Source organism: Cornus florida, unplaced genomic scaffold, assembly GCF_030987335.1.
Source record: "Cornus florida cultivar Cherokee Brave unplaced genomic scaffold, ASM3098733v1 CherokeeBrave_3.0.0_Hap2_Chr03, whole genome shotgun sequence".
Taxonomy (NCBI): domain Eukaryota; kingdom Viridiplantae; phylum Streptophyta; class Magnoliopsida; order Cornales; family Cornaceae; genus Cornus; species Cornus florida.
Genome location: NW_026775573.1, coordinates 1,289,142 through 1,311,252, shown reverse-complemented (window position 1 = coordinate 1,311,252; position 22,111 = coordinate 1,289,142). Strand labels below are relative to the sequence as shown.

General features: G+C 35.7%; 2 protein-coding genes across 4 annotated transcripts; one reads left to right on the top strand and one right to left on the bottom strand.

Moving 5' to 3' along the window:
- The first annotated feature begins 8,358 nt into the window (after positions 1–8,358).
- On the top strand, positions 8,359–17,225 carry LOC132298939 (BTB/POZ domain-containing protein POB1). Its single transcript, XM_059795317.1, has 6 exons — positions 8,359–8,784; positions 12,023–12,148; positions 13,402–13,523; positions 13,623–13,686; positions 13,953–14,232; positions 16,096–17,225. The coding sequence occupies exons 1-6, from the start codon at positions 8,538–8,540 to the stop codon at positions 16,907–16,909; spliced, it is 1,653 nt and encodes a 550-aa protein (XP_059651300.1). The 5' UTR covers positions 8,359–8,537; the 3' UTR covers positions 16,910–17,225.
- An 899-nt stretch (positions 17,226–18,124) lies between these two features.
- Positions 18,125–21,539, bottom strand: LOC132298940 (uncharacterized). 3 transcript variants are annotated; one of them, XR_009479995.1, is made up of 4 exons: positions 21,434–21,539; positions 20,534–21,307; positions 18,569–19,073; positions 18,125–18,479 (listed from the first exon to the last, which is right to left on the bottom strand). XR_009479995.1 is itself a non-coding variant. In XM_059795318.1 (3 exons), exon 2 carries the CDS (start codon positions 21,284–21,286, stop codon positions 20,540–20,542), a length of 747 nt encoding a protein of 248 aa, XP_059651301.1. In that variant the 5' UTR covers positions 21,287–21,307; positions 21,434–21,539; the 3' UTR covers positions 18,125–19,073; positions 20,534–20,539. The 3 variants fall into 3 exon arrangements, 1 of the variants encoding a protein (XP_059651301.1); XR_009479996.1 differs by having other exon boundaries at positions 18,125–18,411; XM_059795318.1 differs by having other exon boundaries at positions 18,125–19,073.
- Between the last annotated feature and the right edge of the window lie 572 nt (positions 21,540–22,111).

Sequence of the window (22,111 nt, the reverse complement as noted above, 5' to 3'; positions counted from 1 at the left end):
CAGACGGATAGACAGATTAAGAGGGTGAATTAGATCGTAGAGAATACACTTAGGTCGTGTGTTTTTTATTTCAAGGGCCACTGGGAGGGTTACTTACCGCTGGTGAAGTTTGCTTATACCAATAGTTTTCAAAAGACTATTGTGATGGCACCATTTGAGGCGTTGTACGGTCGCCCGTGTCGATTGCCTGTTTGTTGGATGGAGGTTGGTGAGAGCAGATTCTTGGGTCCTGAGTCTATTAAGGATACTTCTGAGAAGATTGCTCTTATTCGAGACCACATGCGTACTGCTCAGAGTAGGCAAAAGAGTTATGCCGATCGTCGTACTCATGCTTTGGAGTTTAGGGTTGGAGATCAGGTTCTACTCAAAGTGTCATCTATGAAAGGTGTTGTGCGCTTTGGGAAGAAAGGGACGTTGTCACCGCGATTTGTCGGTCCATTCATGGTTACGGATCGAGTTAGAGCTGTTGCTTATTGGTTTGCACTTGTGGATACTTTGGATCGTGTACACAATGTTTTCATGTGTCCATGTTGCGAAAATTTCTGCGCTATGAGGATAGATATCAGCATATCGATGTTGGAGTGATTGAGTTACAGACGGATGCCACTTATTTGGAGTCACCGTGTCGTATTGTCGACTGTCGGGATCAAATCCTTCATAACAAGGTTATCCCTTTGGTTCGTGTCCAGTGGAGTCATCACAATGAGGCTGAGTCTGCTTGGGAATGGGAGGATGTCATTTGCTCGCAGTTTCCTAAATTTTGGGAAGAAGGTAAAAGCGAATTGCGAGGACGGAATTCCTGTTGTTAAGGGGGAAGAATGTAATATCCCTAATTTAACAAGGATAGTTCTGGAATTTATTTAATTATTTAAATTATGTTTTTATTTATTTAGTTGTGAATTTGTTGATTAAGTGTGACTTTATTTGTTTTTATTTGTTTAATGGTGGTTTTGTGAATTAATTAATTAATTATTAAATTGTATTTTATTTTTCTGTTTTTCGTTAATTGAACTTAGGGTTTTGTTTTATTTTTTTCTTTAGCCGACTTAGTTTTCTGTATGGTATTAGGACTAGAATTAGGGTAACCTTAATCCTTTAAATATATACATTAAGGTTTTACCTAGGGGTTTAGAACTTAAACACGTCGGTGGAGGCAGAGAGAGAGAACAGAGGAAGACATACAGTAGTCGGAGTTTGCCGGAGAATTTAGGAAGCAACGGTGCAAGGTTTCAAACTGAGACCTAAAGGCAAGTTCTAACCTATCTCTTTCCCTTAGGCTCGTGTTCTTTGCATGACTGATACAATTCCAGGATTTAATAAGAATTAAAAAACTGAACTGGATTGCATGTTTTAAATGCTTAAAACTGGATGTGTGTTCAAGTTGTTTAATGTTTGTATTAAATTTTTCGTTGCGTTATTTCTGTTTAAAATCATATAAGTTGATGAGTAATGATTTTTATTAGTTTTATACCATGTTGGGAACCACTGGAATTAATTTAGTTTGCAAGTTTGGTATGTTAAAATAATTGGGGTTCGGGAAGGCATAAACTGCTCGTATTAAACTCTTGATGCAAAATTCATGCTTTAATTGATTTTAGTAACTGAACAATGAATTTAGTGGATTCTGGAATAAGTTGGAACCTGATTTAAACACTTGGGAACCCTAGGTATGAAGGTCAGTTCATCAGAAACTCACCGGAATTGAAAACGATGAAGAACAGAGAGAGAGACGGCTCACTGTTTTAAAGAGCAGGCTCTTCCGGACGAAAAACAGGCTCTACTTTTAAGTAGAGCCGGCTCTACTTTTAAGTAGAGCAGGCTCTTCTTCTAGTAGAGCCGGTTCCAAGATGGGAAGAGCAGGCTCTTCCCTCAGGTGTGCGTTTTTTTTATTTTTCTGCGACTGTGTGGGCTACAGAACTTGGATTTTGGAATTTTCAGTTTCTATTGGAAGCTATACTAAGGTGTTTAAAGGTGGTCTAAGCTTGATTAAAATCCTTGAGAGAAGATTTATGCAAAATAAAATAACTTTGTTTTAATACGACAGTGGACAATGCTTAATTAATCAGTTTACTGTGTTTTTGTTATGAAATGATGCAGAATTGCTTAACATTTAGAATAGCAGTTCTTAGCAATAAAATTCTCATTTAAACCTATCCCAATGTTATAAAATAAGCGTGTGGATTTAAATGGTTTAGTATGCTTATTTGGCCCTAAGTTGGTTACAGTTTGGATGGGAGGAACTGCAAGATGTTTAAGCTTTGGCATTAAAGTTCTTAGTGATGATTTGCAGTTAGCCATGTTCTAGAATTACTAAAAATAAACCTATGAACATTTATATTCTGTTTTGGTTGATTAGAATTAATTGGTTTACATGTATGACCTGTAGTATCAATTAATGGACATTTCAGAATAGTATGGATTAAACTTGTTAATTGACAATTATTTTATCATGCTTAATATGGAACAACTGATATTTGTACTTAATGTTTTATTGTCAATTGTGGAATGTATGGATTGGTTGATAGTTATATTTTTATTTATTCTATCAACTGCCGGATGGATTGGATTGTATGTACCGGTATGGGACGGTGACATACTAGGTTTGGATTGGCTCAAAATTGCTATATCTTATCTATATGGAATAAGGGAATGGATTAAAAATAAATCTTACTTATATTTAGGCTAAGTCAAAGAAGCTGCACAAGCTGAATGACTAGCTGGATTACTGGTTATCTATGTTAAGTCTGTATAGTTGAATAAACTGAACGACTTACTAGATTTATTATGGATGGTTATGAACGGATTTTAAATATATTATTATGGTACCGTGACATGACCTTGAGTCTCAGAGTCGACGGTTAGGGAGCGTATATGCAGTAGGATGTGTAGCTGGCTATGCTGGTTGTGGTGTACCCTGTTAGGCTTAGGTAGTCATGCCCACTCAGGTGCGTTTTGCATGTTGCCTTCTACTCAGGTTGAGACCCGTATCATAATCCAGCGAGAGTCCATAGTGTGGATATATATATATATATATATATATATATATATATATATATATACACACGACTTATATAGTTATTGTTGGGTTGGTTAGAGTGCATATGCGTATCGAGTCTCTGCTTGGATTGTAGTAGGTTAGAACTTGTCCGTGGGCCTAACCCACTCCTATTTTCCAGGTGTACGTTTGTTCCAGGCTTGAGCTTGTTCGTACTGGGCAGAGACGATCTTCTATTCTACCGACGATGTAGGACTTCCTTCCAGATATTTGATTTGGATTTTATCTTCAGTTTACTTTCATTTCAGTTTGGTTTTTAGGGGTCCACTAGAGATGGATTCCCAAGTTGTTAACTTATGGAGGTTTTGGATTATTGGGATTTAAGTATATTTAATATTAAAGGTTTTTATATTTAGTTTTCTTTCAGCTTAAACTATTGTTTCTTAAATTCATTTTGTATTTCGTGTTCGTTTGACATATTGATTGTTTGATATCCCTCGGGTTTGGGCCTGGGCCTGATCAACCCGCGTCTCGGATCCGAGTGGTATCATAAAAGCCCTATGAGTATGAGAGAGTTTTTCACAAGAAAGGTATTTGGCAATGGGATATTTTGGATTTGCATATTTGATTCGAATACCTTTCCTAACAGCTATAGGAATATCAAGGTCTTATGGTTATTGGTTAGGAGAAACAATAGGAATTGAAGGTGAGTTAGGAACAGAATTACCTGTGATATTTGGAGGTCCAGTTCCCGAAGGTTAAGATTGATCATTTCCAATATGAGTAGGTTGACTTTGACTCTTTTGATAAGGTATTCTCTGAGTATAAACCAGAGGCTCAGTTTTGGGAACTTTAGTGCCCGGTTGTAGTGATTCTTCCCCTGTTTCAGATACAGTAATGTTTGGCACTATATGACTAGGATTCCCTTCATTGTTTTCATTAGTTTTATCACATTGTTCCTGACTTTGAATTTCGGGAATAACAGTAGGATGAAATGAAGAAGTCAAAATCACATTTGGTAAAGGAGTAGGAAATAAATCCCAAAAATTTTCTTCCATCACCTCATTCTCCCCCTGAAGATAATTTTTCAGAAAGTAAGATTTATTTTCAAAGAAAGAGACATCCATACTTACATAAAATTTTCTTGTTTGGGGATTATAACATGTATATCCCTTTTGATTAAAAGCATACCTTATGAAAACACATTTTTTAGCTCGAGGATCAAGTTTGGGCCGAGTATTATTGGGTATATGAACAAAAGCTATTGTGACTACCTTGTGGGCTGGTGTGCCATGGACGGGTGCGAGACACTGACAGACTACCACACTGGCGAGCTACAGGTGTCCAATCCCATATCGCTTTGGTAAAGGAAAGGTGAAGTGCTTATATGTAGGTGTGTCACTCCAATTGGTATGAGGCCTTTTGGGTAAAGCCCAAGAGCAAAACCGTGAGGGCTCAGGCCCAAAGCGAACAATATCATACCATTTGGTGGAGTTGGTCGTTACAAATGGTATCAGAGCTTAACCCAGCCGGAAGTGTGCCAACGGGGACGTCGGGCCTCAAAGGGGGTGGATTGTGACGACCTTGTGGGCGGGTGTGCCGTAGGCGGGTGCGAGATACTGACAAGCTACCACACTGGCGAGCTACAGGTGCACAATCCCATATCACTTGGGTAAGGGAAAGGTGAAGTACTTATATGTAGGTGTGTCACTCCAATTGGTATGAAGCCTTTTGGAGTAAAGCCCAAGAGCAAAACCGTGAGGGCTCAGGCCCAAAGCGGACAATATCATACCATGTGGTGGAGTGGGTCGTTACAGCTATGCAACCAAAAACCTTTAGAGGTAAATCCAAGTATATCATTGATAATGGAAAAACTCTTTTGAAACATTCTAATGGCATACTATATTTTAAAACACGTGAAGGCATTCTATTAATCAAATACGAAGCTGTTAAAACAGCTTCACCCAAAAGATATTTTGGAACATTCATTAAAAACATTATAGCACGAGCCACTTCAAGTAAATGTTTATTTTTTCTTTCAGCAATTCTATTTTGTTGAGGGGTATCCACATATGTAGACTGATGATGGATACCATTTTCTTTCAAAAAACTCCTCAAAATTTCATTAAAATACTCGGTTCTATTATCGGTGTGAAAAATGCTATTTTTTGCTTGAAACTGAGTTTCAACCATTGTGTATAAATTCTTAAAAAAAATTTCAACCTCAAACTTTTCATTCATCAAATAAACCCAACATAAAAGGGTATGATCATCTATAAAAGTAATAAACCATTTTTTCCTAGAAATAGTAGTGACTTTTGAATGTCCCCAAATATCACTATGTATTAAATAAAATGGTTTTGAAGAAGTATAAGGTGTTGGCAAATAAGTAGTACGATGACTCTTAGATAAGCAACAACTTTCATAATAGAACGATGAACAATCCAAACCTTTAAATAAAGTAGGAAACAAATGTTTAAGATATGGAAAGTTAGGATGTCCTAGTCTTAAATGCCAAAACATTATTTGTTCATAAACAGAGTTAGAACTAACACTACTAAGGCCCTGCGCCTTTTTATTACTGGAGAAGTCTCCATCAAAGTAGTAAAGTCCATCTATTATCTTAGCATTGCCAATCTTCTTCCCCGAGTTCCGGTCCTGAAATTCACAGTAAAAATCACAAAAAATTACACGACAATTAGATTATTTGGTTAGTTTACTCACAGACAAAAGGTTACAGGCTAGTTTAGGGACATGGAGAACAGATTTAAGATCTATATCCTCGGATAATTTTATCAAATCTTTTCCTGCAATAGGTGAGAAATTACCATCTGCAATTCTAATTTTTTTCAGGGCCAAAACATGGTGAGTAAGTGCTAAAAAGATTGGAAAGGCTGGTTATATGATCAGAGGCTCCAGAATCGGTGATCCACGGAATATAATTTAAACAACAAGAAAGGGCATTAAGTGCACTACCTGTTTGTGCAAGAGAAACACTAGGAATACCAGATGAGGAATTAAATTTCAGCAGCTTTAGAAGGTGATCCATCTGCTCTTTGCTTAAAGGACTTGTCTCAGCTTCATTAGCAGTAGGAACCGCAGGCCTATTTCTGTCACTAGGCTTGCTACTCTTCTAATTCGCTGGTTTTCCATGGATTTTTCAGCAATTCTCCCGAGTATGGCGCGGTTTGTTGCAAAAGTGGCACCAGATCCGTGGCTTCTCTTCAGTTTTTCGCTAAAAATTGACTGTTTTATTAGCAGCAGTCTCTGCAACAATAAGGACAGAACTCTCAATAGGTCCGTTGGTAGTCTTCTCCCCAACATTACATGTCTGCGGCTCTTTTCTCTTCGAACCTCAGCAAACACTTCACCAACTGGAGGAAATGGAGTCCTGCCAATAATCCGTCCTCGTACTTTATCAAATTCCACATTGAGCCCAACAAGGAATTTGTAAATGCGATGAGCCTCCACGTCCGTTTGTAGCGATTGACATCTTCAGTGGATTTCCATTCATAATCATTGAACAGATCCATGTCCTACCAAAGGCGCTTCAATGAATTGAAATACTTGGTGATCGAGTCATCTCCCTGCCAAATCTCACCAAGTTTTAGAGTCAATTCGTAGATCTGAGACTGATTTCCCAAATCAGAGTACATCTGATTCACGTTGTCCTAGAGCTCCTTGGCCGTGGAATAGCACATATAGTTGGAGCTAATATCCTCGTCCATGGAGTTCACAAGCCAAGTCACCACCATTGAATTTTCTGCATCAAAAGAAATATGGAATAAACATTTTCTCTATATTAGCACACAATTCATAAGTTTATACAGGTTCTTTTATAGGAGAGAGTACACGCACATAACTAGCTGGCCTAATTAATAATTTCTTACTTTACAGTATTTGACCAATATTCTATTTACAACAAATATCATTCAAATATTATATTTACAATTAATAATATCACAAAATTCCTTATAACCATTAAATGCATTGAAGTAGGTTTTTAGTTAAAGTCACTTCAGAACATTTTAAATATCATTACTCTTTCAAATTCAGATCTCAAAGTGTATATATTCTTTTCAAAAAATTTAAACTTCTACAAGTTATGGTACTTAGGTCTAACATTCTGGTTGAAAAATTGAATTTAATACATCTAACACCGTGGCTGAAAAATTGAATTTAATACATCTAACACCGTGAATGTTACAGAAGGGACCATCTAGAAGACTAGATCCCTCTATATGGAACCCAAAGGCAGAGATGATACTTTGGCCAATAATTCTATTAGAATGATGGACTAACTATCATTTTCCAACTTTCATGTTGAAAATGAAATACTTTTAAATTACTTTTATTGTTGTTGGACTATTATTCAAAGCCTCATTAATCGACTTACAAAAGGCAACTCAGACATGGGAGCAAGAAATTTTTATTTGGGGTCCGAAGTAGTAATATAAAATTAAATTTAAAAAATAAAAGAAAATAATTATAACAAAAAAAATTATGGATGCATTTTTAATAAACATTTTTTAAAGCATGTCTATAATAATACAAGAAAATAAAGATAGAAAATTGTTTTAAGATAAATGAGGCTGTCCAAGTATCCACCACTCTTTTTATTCTCTTTAAATCATACAAAATAATTTATATACGCATATGGGTATCTATTATATATATATATATATATACACACACACATACATACATATAAACATAGAAATAATACGTTGTTACAAGGATTGCGGCACTTTTTTTTTATTAAATTTAAATTTTCAAAAGTAAGATTAAAGATTTTGAAAGAATAACAAGTTTTTCATTCTCAAAGCGCCTTCAATTATTATAGATAGATAACTAAAAATAAAAAAGGTCAACATTAATTTTTCTATACAAAATCAGTAATCACCATTGAAAATTATATATAAATTTTTTTGTTTTTGAACACTTATTTTAAATTTATTAGGCCATATCTTAGATAAAAGTATTATTCTTATATATATATACACATTTGTTGGGAGGGGCTTGTTGGGAGGGGGCAATTTTAATTCTCATATAAAAAACTATTAATAACTATAAATTAATACAGGAATAAATATTTTAGAATTCAGACATGCATTGACAAACTAGTTAAAATTAGTGTTATTTGTGAAATTAAAATTTGTTAGAAGTTTAAAATGTTTTTCTGCTGGCGTGCTTGGCGAGCACGTGTTCAGTCGCTCGAATATGACCGTTATAAAGCCAATTTATCTCATATTTACCCTTTTCATTGCCATTTTTTCGTAGACCCTGTTACTTAACTTACTTTATTTCATTTCGGAAATAAATAAATAAAAATAACAAACAGAAGAAAAAAAAAAGAGTGTTGTTTTATAAAGACACCAAAATTATCAGAAATCTGCACAGTTTAGTTCCTTCTTCTCTCCTTCTCTCCTCCGCTCTCTCTCTCATTTAAATGTCCGCTCTTCCCCTTGGATAACGTAATAAACTAGGGTTTATTAGCCATCTTTTCATTCTTATTGAGACAGAGGGGTTTCAGAGAGAGAAAATGAGGGAGACGGGTTTGGATCTATTCGATCCAAGAACGGTGATGGAGTCGGACTATTCACCTAAAGATGGCGGTGACGGCGACTTTGGGTTCGCTTTTAACGATAGCAACTTCTCGGACAGGGTTCTTCGGATCGAGATCATGGCCGAGTCGCTGGATACCCAATCCGACGGTGAGGGTTGTCATAGTCTCGCAGATTGGGCAAGTAATCGTAAGCGGAGGAGAGAAGATATCAAGAAGGGAAATGGTTTGTTTTTGTGCATATATACCCATTTCATATATATACCTATATTATATATTAAGTGTTTTTTTAAAAGATCATCTGTTATCCTATCTTGTGTTTGAAATTGAAGGTTTTTATGACTTTTTTTTTATTTGAGTTTTTGTATGTAAAAAGGAATTGCAAATTTCTTGATTTTGATGTTGCTGTTGATGATGTGTTGGTGATAAATTGTACGGAAATTAAGAAATTCATTCTTGGATTTTGAAAATTTATACTATATTGAGTTGGGAAAATATAAATTATAGTTAAATTTAATTAATCCTAATCCAAAATTGTTTGGTCTGGTCAAGGTTAGTTTTTAAAAAACGAACAAGCAAAGAAACAAACAAACAGACCCCGCGAACATTTAAAGTGATGTAATTTTGGGAGGTTCCAGTTGCACTATAAACAAACCTATTGTTATATATTGGAAAGCAATGTTGGAGAAGTTTGATGAAACGTTTAGAACTATCTCATTCTTTTGATTGCAATTTGGCTTTTGTTGTTTAAATTTAGCTTAATTTGAAGGGTGAGGTTTTTGATGGCATATTACTCAAGAGAGCCATTTTTGTATGTCAAGTGCACCTTTAATTTTAGAAGTTACATGGCTTAGGAAAATTTATGTTATTTGGAATCTTGGTTATGTGCATGAAGCAAATGGTGAGGGCGTAGAACAAAAAAAATTTTCCCCCGTAACTTCAAGCAATCACACATTCACACCCACTATATTTTTGTCCTGGATAGAACATTCAAGATTAGTTTTTTTTGTATATAATCTTGAATGTTCTAAATTTTGTCACTCCATAGCAAAATAACTAGATTTTGCTTTAAAATCTAATCTCAATCCTTGTTTATTTCTCCTCCTTAAAGGTTAAAGTTGATAGTTAATATTTATGAAGGTTTTTTCAAATTTTATTAAGAAAATTAAATTTGGGTTAAATTGGAAAATTTGAATGTTGTGACCCACTGTGGGCTGGCTGTTGTGTTCCATAACAGCCTTGATGTAGTGGTAGCTATCTATAGCGGTCGTCACTCATGCGCATCTAATGGATTTTGGGACCTTCCTGTCTTTGATAGACTTTAAAACTGTTCTCGGTGTAGTCCACCCTCATTGCCAACGAGGGTTAATGCAAAACTTTGTGTAGCATATGATGCAATGCAAGCATAACATTATGGCCAACATGGAGTTAATTAGTGTCAAGAGAAGGAATTTGAAGATCAAATTGAGGCAATCTCTCTTTCTCTCCCTCCCCAGCACACTTGTTCATAGTTTATACACTTGGGTGCCTGGTGCAGTGGTAATTTTTGGCATGTGCAGTTTCATATTGAGAGTGTATTTGTTACCTTGGCTATACTATAGCCTATGTTATCTGGACTTGATACATGCATAGATACGAGAGCCTAAGTGCTAGGCGCAATATAAGACATGAGCTTGATCGAAGTAAGGTGCTTGTGTAATAATGCATATTAATTATAAGTATATAAAGGAATTAAACTGTACAACACAAACTTGTCAACCTAAGATAAGGAATTTTTTAAACATATCAATTCAATGGATTAGGTAATTCAACATACATATATCTTTTTATATGCAAATGTATTCAGTAAAATCAATGTACAATCGAAACAATTCAAGATATGTGACACATATAATAATAGAATTTTTGATATGTGACTCGATACATGCATAGATATGAGAGCCTAAGTGCTAGGCGCAATATAAGATATGCGCTTGATCGAAGTAAGGTGCTTGTGTAATAATGCATATTAATTATAAGTATATAAAGGATCATTAAACTATACAACACAAACTTGTCAACCTAAGATAAGGAATTTTTTAAACATATCAATTCAATGGATTAGGTAATTCAACATACTTATATCTTTTTATATGCAAATGTATTCAGTAAAATCAATGTACAATCGAAACAATTCAAGATATGTTACACAAATAATAATAGAATTTTTGACATGTCAACTAAGAGGATCAGGTAAATTAATGCTCATAAGTCCTTTCGTATGCATATACATTAACATTAACCAAATTAAATCTGATTACGAATCTGAAACAATTAAAAACTTTAACAATGCAAATCGTAAACATATTTATCATAAATATTCAGAATCAAGCACAAAATGCAATTAATATAAGTAGTGGGTAAAGTTATCAATTTTGTTAAATATTTTATATGTTTGAACAATGAGATCCATCAAGTATGATCATGATATGATGTTGAACATTTTAATTTACTAGTCATTAAATAAAAAGGAAAATGATATGAAATAAATGACTAAAAAAATAAAAAAGCGCGTTTTTTGGAGCCTGGAGCCTACTAAAAAGCTTAAGCTTGAGGAGGGCTTATTGGAGCCTGACTGACTGAGGGGGCCTGACGTGTACTAGGTGGAGGCGCTTTAGCTAAGCCTTGACGAGCTTGGAGCTTTTTTGGAGGCTAGTCTTTAACGACTAGTTTGGACTCGACATGAAATGCATCCAAAACCTGGATACGGGTATGTGGACACGCCTTGGGCACTTAAAAATATAATATAATACATAAAAGTATAAAGCATGATGCTATTATTCTTTAAAATGTACTACATAATGATTGAAATAGGATTGGAATATGTTGAAAAAAGAGAGATTCCATTAATATCAGAAGTAGTTAACCCTTCTTCGGTATCATATTTGAGCTTTTCTTCTTCTTCTATCATCAAGTATAGAGGATTCTTGTGCACTATCTGGGTGAGTGTGTTGGACACATATCCCATACCCATCTTGTGTCGTGTCAACATGGTTACGTTATGAGGAAAAGGAGTCCAGTTAACACAGACTATCTGATCACAATCATTTATTAATTATTAGGGGAAGAAAAAAACCTTTTTTTGTTCCATTAAAAATTTTTGTTTCATGTTTGATCTCAAAATATAATAAATTTATAGCTATTCCTTAGTTGTTTTGTTTTTTTATTTTTTTGTGGATTGGGATTTTGATCCAAGGGCTTCACTCAAGTGGTATCTCCTCCTTTTCCCAACTGGAAGATTTGGGGTTTGAGTCCCCAATGAAACACAAGTGTGTGTGTGTGTGAGAGAGAGAGACTTATTAAAAAAAAAAAAAAAAAAGGGAACTGGGATTCTGATTGCTTTGTGCACAGGAAACTTTATTATGCCCATATAGGTAGTTATACTGATGTTAATGAACTGAATGACTTTCGCTATTTGTTTGCAGCTGTGGATATTTCTGCATGCCCCGAGGAGCAGATTTTGAATTGTAATCAGCCTGATGCTGATGACGGTGTGGGCTATGAAAATCAAGATGAGGAAGCCGTTGCAATGATTGAAGAATCACCTTCAGGTGTTGGAATGGTTTCAAGTCAAGCTTTTTCATGTTTGAATTTTGTTTTAGATATTAGTAGGAATGTGAAAATTATATATTTATTTATTATTTTCCTCCAACTATTCTGGAAAGACAGGACAATGTTTTTTACAATGAGTGGTTGAGTGAAAAAAAAGGAAAAGAAAATGAAACGTGAACATTGAAATGTGTCGGCTACATAGCTCAGATGAACCTAAAATCCAACTCTTTTGGTTGGCAAAATAAACTTTTTTTCCCTGCCATTGAATTATATGTAAGGCCTTTATGCACCATTAAGTTACTAGGCTATTCTGTGTGTCAAATTTTTGTGGAGGTGATCTCTATGAGATTTCAGTACCCCAACCAAGCTGGATCACAAATATACAGCATAACAAAACTGTAAATGCTAAATTAATACCTACGAAAAGGACATGGTAAACCCTCATACTATTGTCCCAAATAGTAGGTTAGAGTTGATGTGGCAATCAAGACTATATTTTATGCAGCAAAATTCAATTGCTTAAAAGTAGTCACTTGGATACACCTGAAAGGCAAAAATTCACTTCAGGTAAAAAGATTTCCCAAAGAAAGCCTGGCCTGAGAGGAGTTTAGATGAATGGTAGATTGAAGAAGGAAATAAAGGGGAATGAAAGAAGAAAAAGACATAATAGAGAGCTGAAGCTTCTGGCATATGTTGTAATTCCATACTGTTTGCATTATCGGTGGCATCAGCAGGGCTAATTGAATATAACATGATGTAGCTAATGCATATCACTGATGAAGCAGAAAGATGCTGCGGATGCAAGGGGTAGGATGCATGACATTCTGTGAACATCCTAAAACTGCTGTCTTTTATTTTTTCCATAACCCTTAAAAATTTAGGGCAATAAATAATAAAGTGAATTCTTAGTCTCTTTTTAGTAACTAAAAAAAAAAAGCTATTTATGGCACATGTCTGGGAAACATGATTAAGTGATTATTTTTTTTTAAAAAAAATATCTATTTGTTTATTATTGTTGTTTTTTTTCTTGTATATCAGATTTGGTGAAATTTTTTTTTGCACAATTTTGTACCAAAAAGCTTTAAGTTTGTCCACTGTGCTAGTTGTGTGGTTGAACCAAAATCAGTTACTTTTTCCTTTTTCATTGAGAAGTTGTTAGTATGCTGCCTCTTATAGCATGCTGTTGTCAACTCTTGTTGCATGGTATATTTTGTCCAGCACCAATTTCATGCTGGCATATTACTCTTTGTAGGAGATGAAGCTGCAAATAGCAATGACTCAAACTGGAGCATGGATTGTTCTACAGTTTTGAGAGTTAAAACTTTACACATTAGCTCTCCGATTTTGGCAGCGAAAAGTCCATTTTTCTATAAGGTAAAGTTCATTATATTTCTGTATGTTGGTGTTATTTAATCTCTTTGTAAAATCACTTGATAATTTTTTCCTTACTTTTCTTTATATCTTGTAATTTAGCTCTTCTCAAATGGGATGAAGGAATCAGAGCAGCGACATGTAACCCTACGTATTAATGCCTCAGGTATTATTAATTAACATTTATAAGCTTCTACTTTCTTTAGTGGTCTTTTAACTTTGTTAAAAGTGTTTTTGGTTTGGAGGACTCTCAAATTTGAACTTGAACATGGTCTTTTGACCTTTTTCATGACTAGACTCCTGAAATTAGTATTTTGTTTTTTGTTTGAAACATACTCTTTTGTGGTATTTGAGTACAGTTTAGGTCATAAATGTTCCATTGGAATGTAACAATTGTAGTCAGATTACAATAATTATACTTTCTTGGTACAGAGGAAGCTGCCTTCATGGAGCTCTTAAATTTTATGTATAGCAATACCTTAGCTACAACTACCGCTCCTGCTTTGCTGGATGTGCTGATGGCTGCTGACAAATTTGAGGTTGCTTCATGCATGAGGTATTGCAGCCGACTCTTGCGGAATTTGCCCATGACACCTGAGTCTGCGTTGCTATATCTGGAGCTTCCTTCCGGTGTTTTAATGGCTGAAGCAGTTCAGCCATTGACTGACGCAGCAAAGCAGTTTCTCGCTGCCCGTTACAAAGATATAACCAAGTAATCTCTTCTTTCACATGTATCATATCCTTTTAGCTTGAAATTTGACACTTCGCAGTTTTTTATCATTATCTATAATATTGATTGATACAATTGTCATATTGTTTTTTTTTTTTTTTTTTTTTTTTTTTTAATATTTATTTTGCTGCCTGTTACAAAGACAACCAATTAATTTTTCCTTTATCTGTACCATTTTCTTCGTGGCTTAGAAGTACAAACTAGCAAACTTGTCTATGGTATTAATTGCGGTTAGGAAGTGCTTCTCCATTTTTCTCCACTATTTTTCTGTGGGTTTTTCGTCTTTTGCTTTTGAGAATCAAATAATGTCTTTTATTATATACTAGTATAAGATTAGTTCTATTTATCAAATATATTGTCACACCAAACTTGCCTCTATAGCATGAATCACAAGACTAAACCAGAAAATAGGCCAAAACACAGGTCAGCGTGTAGAAATTCATTTGCAGCAATGTGTAGTTCAAATGCAAATAGCTCAAATATACCCGACTCAACCTTCACAAGGCACCATAGCAACCTCTAGCTCAATATCACCCTTCAATCCAGCCCTTGCACTAGCAGCTTTGACAACAGCTCATTCTCCATGGTTAGCATAGCAACAAGGCTTGATTCAGTGCAGTTTTCTGGTTTGGATCATCATAAAAAACCTCAGAAAACTTTGCTCATTTGAAGCTCTGGAGTGTATAGCAATGCAGGTTACTTTTAGGGTTATTCAACAAAGGCCTAAACCCTAAAACTTCTATAACAGTGTATACATAGTGAAGTTTAATACACCAGTCCTCCTTCAACAAGCCAATGATTGCTCAGGGAATGTTCTGACATTCTTCATGTGAATGGACCAATATAACCTTGCCACCTCAGCTGTTTTGTCCTCAAGCATACCAGAAATTACACCTCACAAAGATAAGGCTGTAATTGTATTCTTATCCAGATTTAGCCTCCAAGCAATGCAATTGTATTGCATTCAATATCACTCTAGGACCACTGCAACGTGTCACACACCTGAGCTCCATGTGGAAAGACCAAATTGCCCTTGTAACAGCCATTTGTCACTCTCAGCATAATACAAGTCCTCAAGTCCTGAGACTATATAAATCACAATGCAGGTTTAACCATAGCTGTTCAATACAATGCAGCTATCTGGACACATGTATAAACATATAATACAGCTGTGAAAAGACACTAATGCTTCTGCGTAGCCAAATCTCATGTGTTGAACCTCAATGCACACAGCAAAATAGCCTGAGCAGGTATAGTGGCTGCAATGTACTATCTCAAACCCTTGTGTAATTGTGTCGCAAGATGGTGAATGACAATACTATCCCTGTATGATGATTTAAGCCACAATGCAGTTGTTATAAGCCCTTGAAAGCTCTGATTCATAGGTTTTTGACATTAAACAAGCAAACACCACTTAGTGATCATTAGGACCAACAAAAAATAACTACTCATTTATTTGGATGCTTCCCTTACATTTTGTTTCTTGCGATGTTATTTCAAATGAATTGTATGCAGCATGCCAAAGTTGGTCACAGAAACCTTTTACTTCCTCTTTCACTAGTTTGCCACACACCATCTATCACACGCTAGTGCATACTCTATTTGTCTCGTGGAATAGGATTTGGCCTCATTCATTGCGATGGAACATTATGTAAGACGAGGTTGACTGTTCAATATTTTAAATCTTGTAGTTCATGTTAGGTTGAAAGTGTCAGCAACATATAGCTACACATCTTGAAAAGGCATGATGGATCTTCTGCTCTCCTTAGAGTTCCTATACAGTTAACTAGTACTGCAATATACTGATTTATGGGTTCAGTTACAAGCGTTTACTCTTTTGGCCAGGTTCCAAGATGAGGTTATGAGCTTGCCCCTTGCTGGAATTGAGGCAATTTTGTCCAGTGATGATCTGCAGGTGGCATCAGAGGACGCGGTTTATGACTTTGTACTGAAGTGGGCCAGGGGCCAGTACTCAAAACTGGAGGAGCGGCGAGAAATATTGGGTTCCCGCCTTGCTCGATTCATCCGCTTCCCTTATATGACCTGTCGAAAGCTTAAGAAGGTTTTAATCTGCAATGACTTTGAACATGAGCTCACATCCAAGGTTGTGTTGGAGGCCCTCTTTTTCAAAGCGGAGGCACCACACCGACAGCGTGCCCTGGCTGCAGAGGAGTCTGCCAGTACAAATCGGCGCTTTGTGGAACGTGCGTACAAATATCGGCCTGTTAAGGTGGTTGAGTTTGAGCTTCCACGGCAGCAGTGTGTGGTCTATCTGGATCTGAAGCGGGAGGAGTGCGCAAATTTGTTCCCATCGGGACGGGTGTATTCTCAAGCATTCCACTTGGGTGGACAAGGATTCTTCCTGTCAGCTCATTGTAACATGGACCAGCAGAGTTCTTTCCATTGTTTTGGGCTTTTTCTAGGTATGCAGGAAAAGGGATCAGTAACTTTTGCAGTTGATTACGAGTTTGCAGCAAGGTCAAAACCTACAGAGGACTACAGTAGCAAATACAAGGGTAACTACACTTTCACTGGTGGAAAGGCAGTAGGTTACCGAAACTTATTTGCGATACCATGGACTTCATTCATGGCCGAGGATAGTCTTTACTTCATCAACGGTGTCCTCCATCTGAGAGCCGAGCTTACCATTAGGCACTGACTCCTCTCTTTCTATCCATGGAAATTTATTTTGCTTTTGAGGTATCCCTAACCTTATTTTCCTTGGCTTGAAACAAGTAGAGCAATTAATGTTCAGGATCTAGGGTTATTTTTCTCTGGGTCATATGTTGAAATATTATCCATTTGCTTTTGTTTCATGGGCCAAACTTTGCTCTGAATTATATAGGTGGGATCCTGGAATCAGGAGTAATCTGTTGTTTGAACCCGCGGTTCAGTGTAATATGCAATTTGAGAAATGCAAAGATTATTGTCAATATTATACTTTGATGTATTAATTGTGATTCATTTTTGTTTGCCATGCAGTTTAATTTGTATGATTTATTTTCTAAGAAGTTGCATTTTGTTTAGTTTGTACTTGCTAAAACTCGTGTGCAACAGTCATCAGCCCATTTAATATTTAGTTCAGTTCTGCATGACGAGGTGTGATGATTCACATACATCATATCTTATGTTGCAAAGATGTCCCAACAATAATTTTGCTTCTGTTTTTTGTTAGTTTGGTTCTACAGGATCTGCCCGATTATGTCACAGATCAGTTGGTCTCGCCTTTTCTTCTACAGTTATACCACTCCCTGCAACTTGCAATACGATGTTGCCCCTGGCAGGGCTCGAACACTCGACCTCCTCTTTGGATAGAAGAGAGCATATCATCTTGGCTTATGACCATTGGTCTTGTCAATGATGAGATTACTCTAAAATATTGGTCAATTAGTGTCATATTTTATCTCAAAGTCCTATTCCTAGTTAGCATCATTTTAACAATTGTGTGGTGGTATCGTTGTATAAGCAGAGGTTGTCCTTTGAGCAGTGTCATAAAAAATCTTTGGGAGTAGCCTTGCCTCTCAATTCATTTGAATTTTTTTTGTTGGATGCATTTTAGGATATTGATGGTCAAGGACCACCAATGGGCAGAGTATATTTTCAAATCTATAGGTAATCTAATGGAACTTTTGTTTATATGCGTGGAATTTGGTGGTTAAATCTATTTGTGATTGGATAACCTCATGCACTACATCAGTCAATTTGTTAATGAATGAAATCTATTCATGTTGTGTAGAAATTAGAAATTATTAATGTGACCCGTTTTAATACCCAGTCACAGATTGATCATCTGCTGGGTTGTATAACAATCATTGCAGAAATGTGCAGTAAAAGCTCAAAAAATTTGCAGTATCATTTGCCCACACAAGCCACATTGCAAAAAAAAGTGCATAGATCTTCAATAGAAAAAATTCAACGCATACAAAGTTTCCAGCAGACCTGAATTTGTGGCTTCTTAAGCTGACACTACAATTCTACTAAACCCATTGATATCAGATACCCACAAATGGGCTTTAGCTATATCCACAAACTGTAATAGAGGCTTCAGATTGCGGTCATTGCCAATATAGAGGATCTCCTTCGAGCAATCAAAGGTTCTTGAGATTTGGCACGAAATAACTAAATCTCCTATCGTCAAGGATGAATTTCACTATGCCCTTCCTGTTGACATGCAGAAACATGCTTTTTAAGCCACCAGTCTAGGAACACACTGCTCACAGGCGCTGGCACTACCATACAGCATCATTGGACAAAGAATCAACATTATACTAATGAGATACTTAGTAAGAGAGGGAGAAAGAACGGGGAGAGAGTGCACCTATTCAACTCTGCACTCGGTAGGGGAGAGAGTGCACCTATTCAACTCTGCACTCGGTAGGGGAGATTTCGCAGAATAAAAAATGATGAACAGTCAACAAGGGAAAAAAGAGGACAGATTATATAACCTCAGACTCATGTCTCAAGGTCCAAGCAGCTGTTAAAGGCTTTCAGCACAACAATTCCAACCCCTTTGGCCATACAATTCATCAGGTTCCAAAATTATCAAATATCTCCCAACAGACAGAAATTTGTGATCAGTACACCAGTTCAGCAAAATAATCATAGTTATGTAAAGCCCATACAAATATATATATATATATATATTTTTAAGTAATTCATAAAGCTAATTACTAGAAAGACCAAAAGTACTGGATTCCACAAAATTATTGCACTAGTCTTGAGGCATTTCAATGCTCTTTCTTAACTTAACAAAGCATTCAGATCTCAGCAACCGCTATTGGTCAAAAAAATTCACTCTTTGGCTCTATAAGCACTTGCTCCACCTAGACAAAGAAAACAGAAAGAAGCTTATATATAATTAAAGAAGACCACAAAAACAGTAAATAATCACTTTGATCAATCAAGCATGAAAATAAAAGTTTTCAAATTAAAAATTAATTGTTATTCCTTGGGGCAATAAGTAATAATTGGTTCAATCAAGCAATGTTTGACACCATAAAATTTTAAAAATAAATAAGACAGCAACTGATACCCTCAAATATCATTTGAGGAGCAGTTTGGACCAAAACTCGATATAAAACCACATCATGGCAAATGCTAAGAAAGGGTTTCAAAATATTACACAATGATAAGAAAATACGGATATAATTTTTTACCAGCTACAATAGAAGTATTAGAAAAGTAATGGACAACATCAAAATCATAATTAAAGGACACTCAAGAAACAATAATCACCATGGCTAAAGCAAAGCTTTCTGCTGCGTATGACAGCAAACACGTGATTGATTCTATCAAAAAAGAGAATTTCCACATGACTAACTAAATGCAAGCTCTTTCAATCCACCTGTAGCCCTCATCTTTCAGTAAACTATTTTGTTCTCTCTAAACTTTAGCTTAACATCAATCACCATCCTATGCTATAAATGTATAACAAGGGAAAACATCACTTTAATATGAACCCAAGGTCCTCATTAATCTCAAGAGCTCGAAGGCTCTTAGTTCGGTATGAACTCTCACTTCTCTGTACTCTACTCACTTTCATTCTTCAAAATACATCTTCCTAACTCTTTGTCGAATTTCAAATATACATTTCACAATCAATGATTTTTATTTGTTCTTATGGCTAGTATACACTTGTGCAAGTTCTGATTAAGAAGATAATTTAACTTATGAAGTATGTCAAAACACGGAACGGAAACATAGGATTCATGTAGCCAACCCTGATAAGTGGAAAAAGGCTTGGTTGTTGTGAAGTATGTCAAAACAATAACGCACTATCTTTAAAAGATATGTTTTGCAGCTAATTTAGAAATGCAAACTGATATGAGTTTCCTCTGCTTTTGCAATTCCAAATTTTATATTTATGAACTTTTTATCTAAAAATTCACTGAAGTACAAATCCAAATTTTTGGCTGAACTCCAAATCCAAATTTTACAAAACATTTCTTAATATTCAGACTTTATGGTATTTTATTTAAATTCCAACAATCAAATCCGAGTTCCAATAAGCTGGGCATAAAAAGATTCGAAAATTTATCTAGGATTGTCATTTAAACACTCTGATAGCAATACCTTTAGTCTTGACAATCTTTTATTAGTAAGTTATAGTCATAATTTCATCAATGAAGTTCAATTTTCAATCATGCTTCAGTGCATTAAACTCAAAAGACAATGTTATAAATATTTTTCAAAGGCAAACTCTAGATGACATATTTGACAAATGCACGATATCACAGGAAAAGACAGATAAACTTCACATAAGAGAGAGAATAAAATTCCTAACCTCCAATCATCTGAGCTTCTCCTTCATAAAGTTCTTCTTTGCTGCCTCATTGACCTTCTCAATGTACCCTTCAATTGGTGGTGTTAGTGTTGCCATAAATCTATTCACCGGAAATGGAGCCAGATCTGGAACCAAAGCTGCAGCTTTCAAAGGCTCAGGCAATGCCTCAATCGCCTCCTTCTTCAACCTCAAGAATGTAGTCTCTGCGGCCTGCCTCGCCCTGTGGCGTCTCATCAAAACTCGACTGTACTCCTTGGCCAGCCTCTGGCCATCCTCAATTGTCAATTCATACTTGGGAATCGCATCAGCATCCACCAAACCCAATGTGATCAGATCAAGACCAGGAGTCCCCATGATTTCCGACGGAGAATCTTTCTCCGATTTCTTTTTCTTCAAATATTCAATCTCCAACTTGCGGGCTTTGCTGAGTAGCCCCATCTTCTCTCTCTCAGCTTCCCGTTCGATTTCTTTAGGCTTCAAGTGTCTGACTGGTGATGAAGCATTCAAGCATTCATCAACCAATTGTTCAAGTTCAGATTTCCTCGATTCTCCAGATTTGGAGGAAGGTTTTTCAGCCGCTCCTTTTTTCGTAGAAACGATTGATCGCTTCAGTGGCGCTTCCGTTTTGCCCGTCCCTTTACCTTTACCTTTGGCAGTTTTACTCACGGATCGTTGTTGAAGAAATTGGCAAGCAAATGACTCCACAGACCAACTCAGTGATTTTGATCTTGCAATATCGGTGATTCGATTCATGTTTCACCACAACAATTGAGCCTGAAACGAGAGATGATTTGGGAAAATGTTTTAGCTCAAAACAAACAAAGCGTACAAATGAATACAAAAAATTCTTGAAATTTGATCGACAGTGATGAAATTTTATGCTTTCAGGAATTGCTTTACCTTAGCAGCAGTGGAAATGTGAGCTAGGGCTAGGGTTTAGTTTTCTCTTACGAAACCCCTGCAAAACCCCTCTCTATCTCTCTCTCGCTAGTTTTCTGCACAAGAATAGAACCAAAAAAATAGCCATATTGCGTTTACTGCCCAACAAGTTTTAAATATGACGTGATTGCCCAAAATATTTCGACTTATTAAATATGAAAACAAATTACGGACTATTATTTTTCTTTTTTGGTGGTGATGTGGAATTCTTAAAACACATTCATAATCTACCAAGTAATTATTGAAAAAAATATTCTTCAAAAATCCCAATTCTGTTATTTAAATTTGAGAATAATTAGAGATGGTCATAAGTAAAATGTTTTATTAGGATAGATATCTTAACTCTTAAATAGTGCACATAACAACTATTACATAAATGAAAAAAAATAAATTAATTCAATGGTAACATAATATTACTAATTAAAGCCTATTTGCAACCGTCTTTGTTTTGTATTTTATTGTCAAATTCCATGAAAATATAAACAAAATGCGAAACCATATTTTATTGCCAAATTCCATGAAAATATAAACAAAATGCGAAACCATAAATTTGACAATAAAATACAAAAACAAAGACAGTTGCAAATAGGTATATGGATTTCCACCATTTTAAGCAAATAGACAGTTGCAAATATATAT

Bases quoted from the DNA above. Each gene is read 5' to 3' on its own strand.
- LOC132298939 (XM_059795317.1), top strand. From the start codon at position 8,538: ATGAGGGAGACGGGTTTGGATCTATTCGATCCAAGAACGGTGATGGAG. The intron at 13,524-13,622 runs GTAAAGTTCATT...CTTGTAATTTAG, and splicing joins AAAGTCCATTTTTCTATAAG to CTCTTCTCAAATGGGATGAA. The intron at 13,687-13,952 runs GTATTATTAATT...TTCTTGGTACAG, and splicing joins CCTACGTATTAATGCCTCAG to AGGAAGCTGCCTTCATGGAG.
- LOC132298940 (XM_059795318.1), bottom strand. From the start codon at position 21,286: ATGAATCGAATCACCGATATTGCAAGATCAAAATCACTGAGTTGGTCT.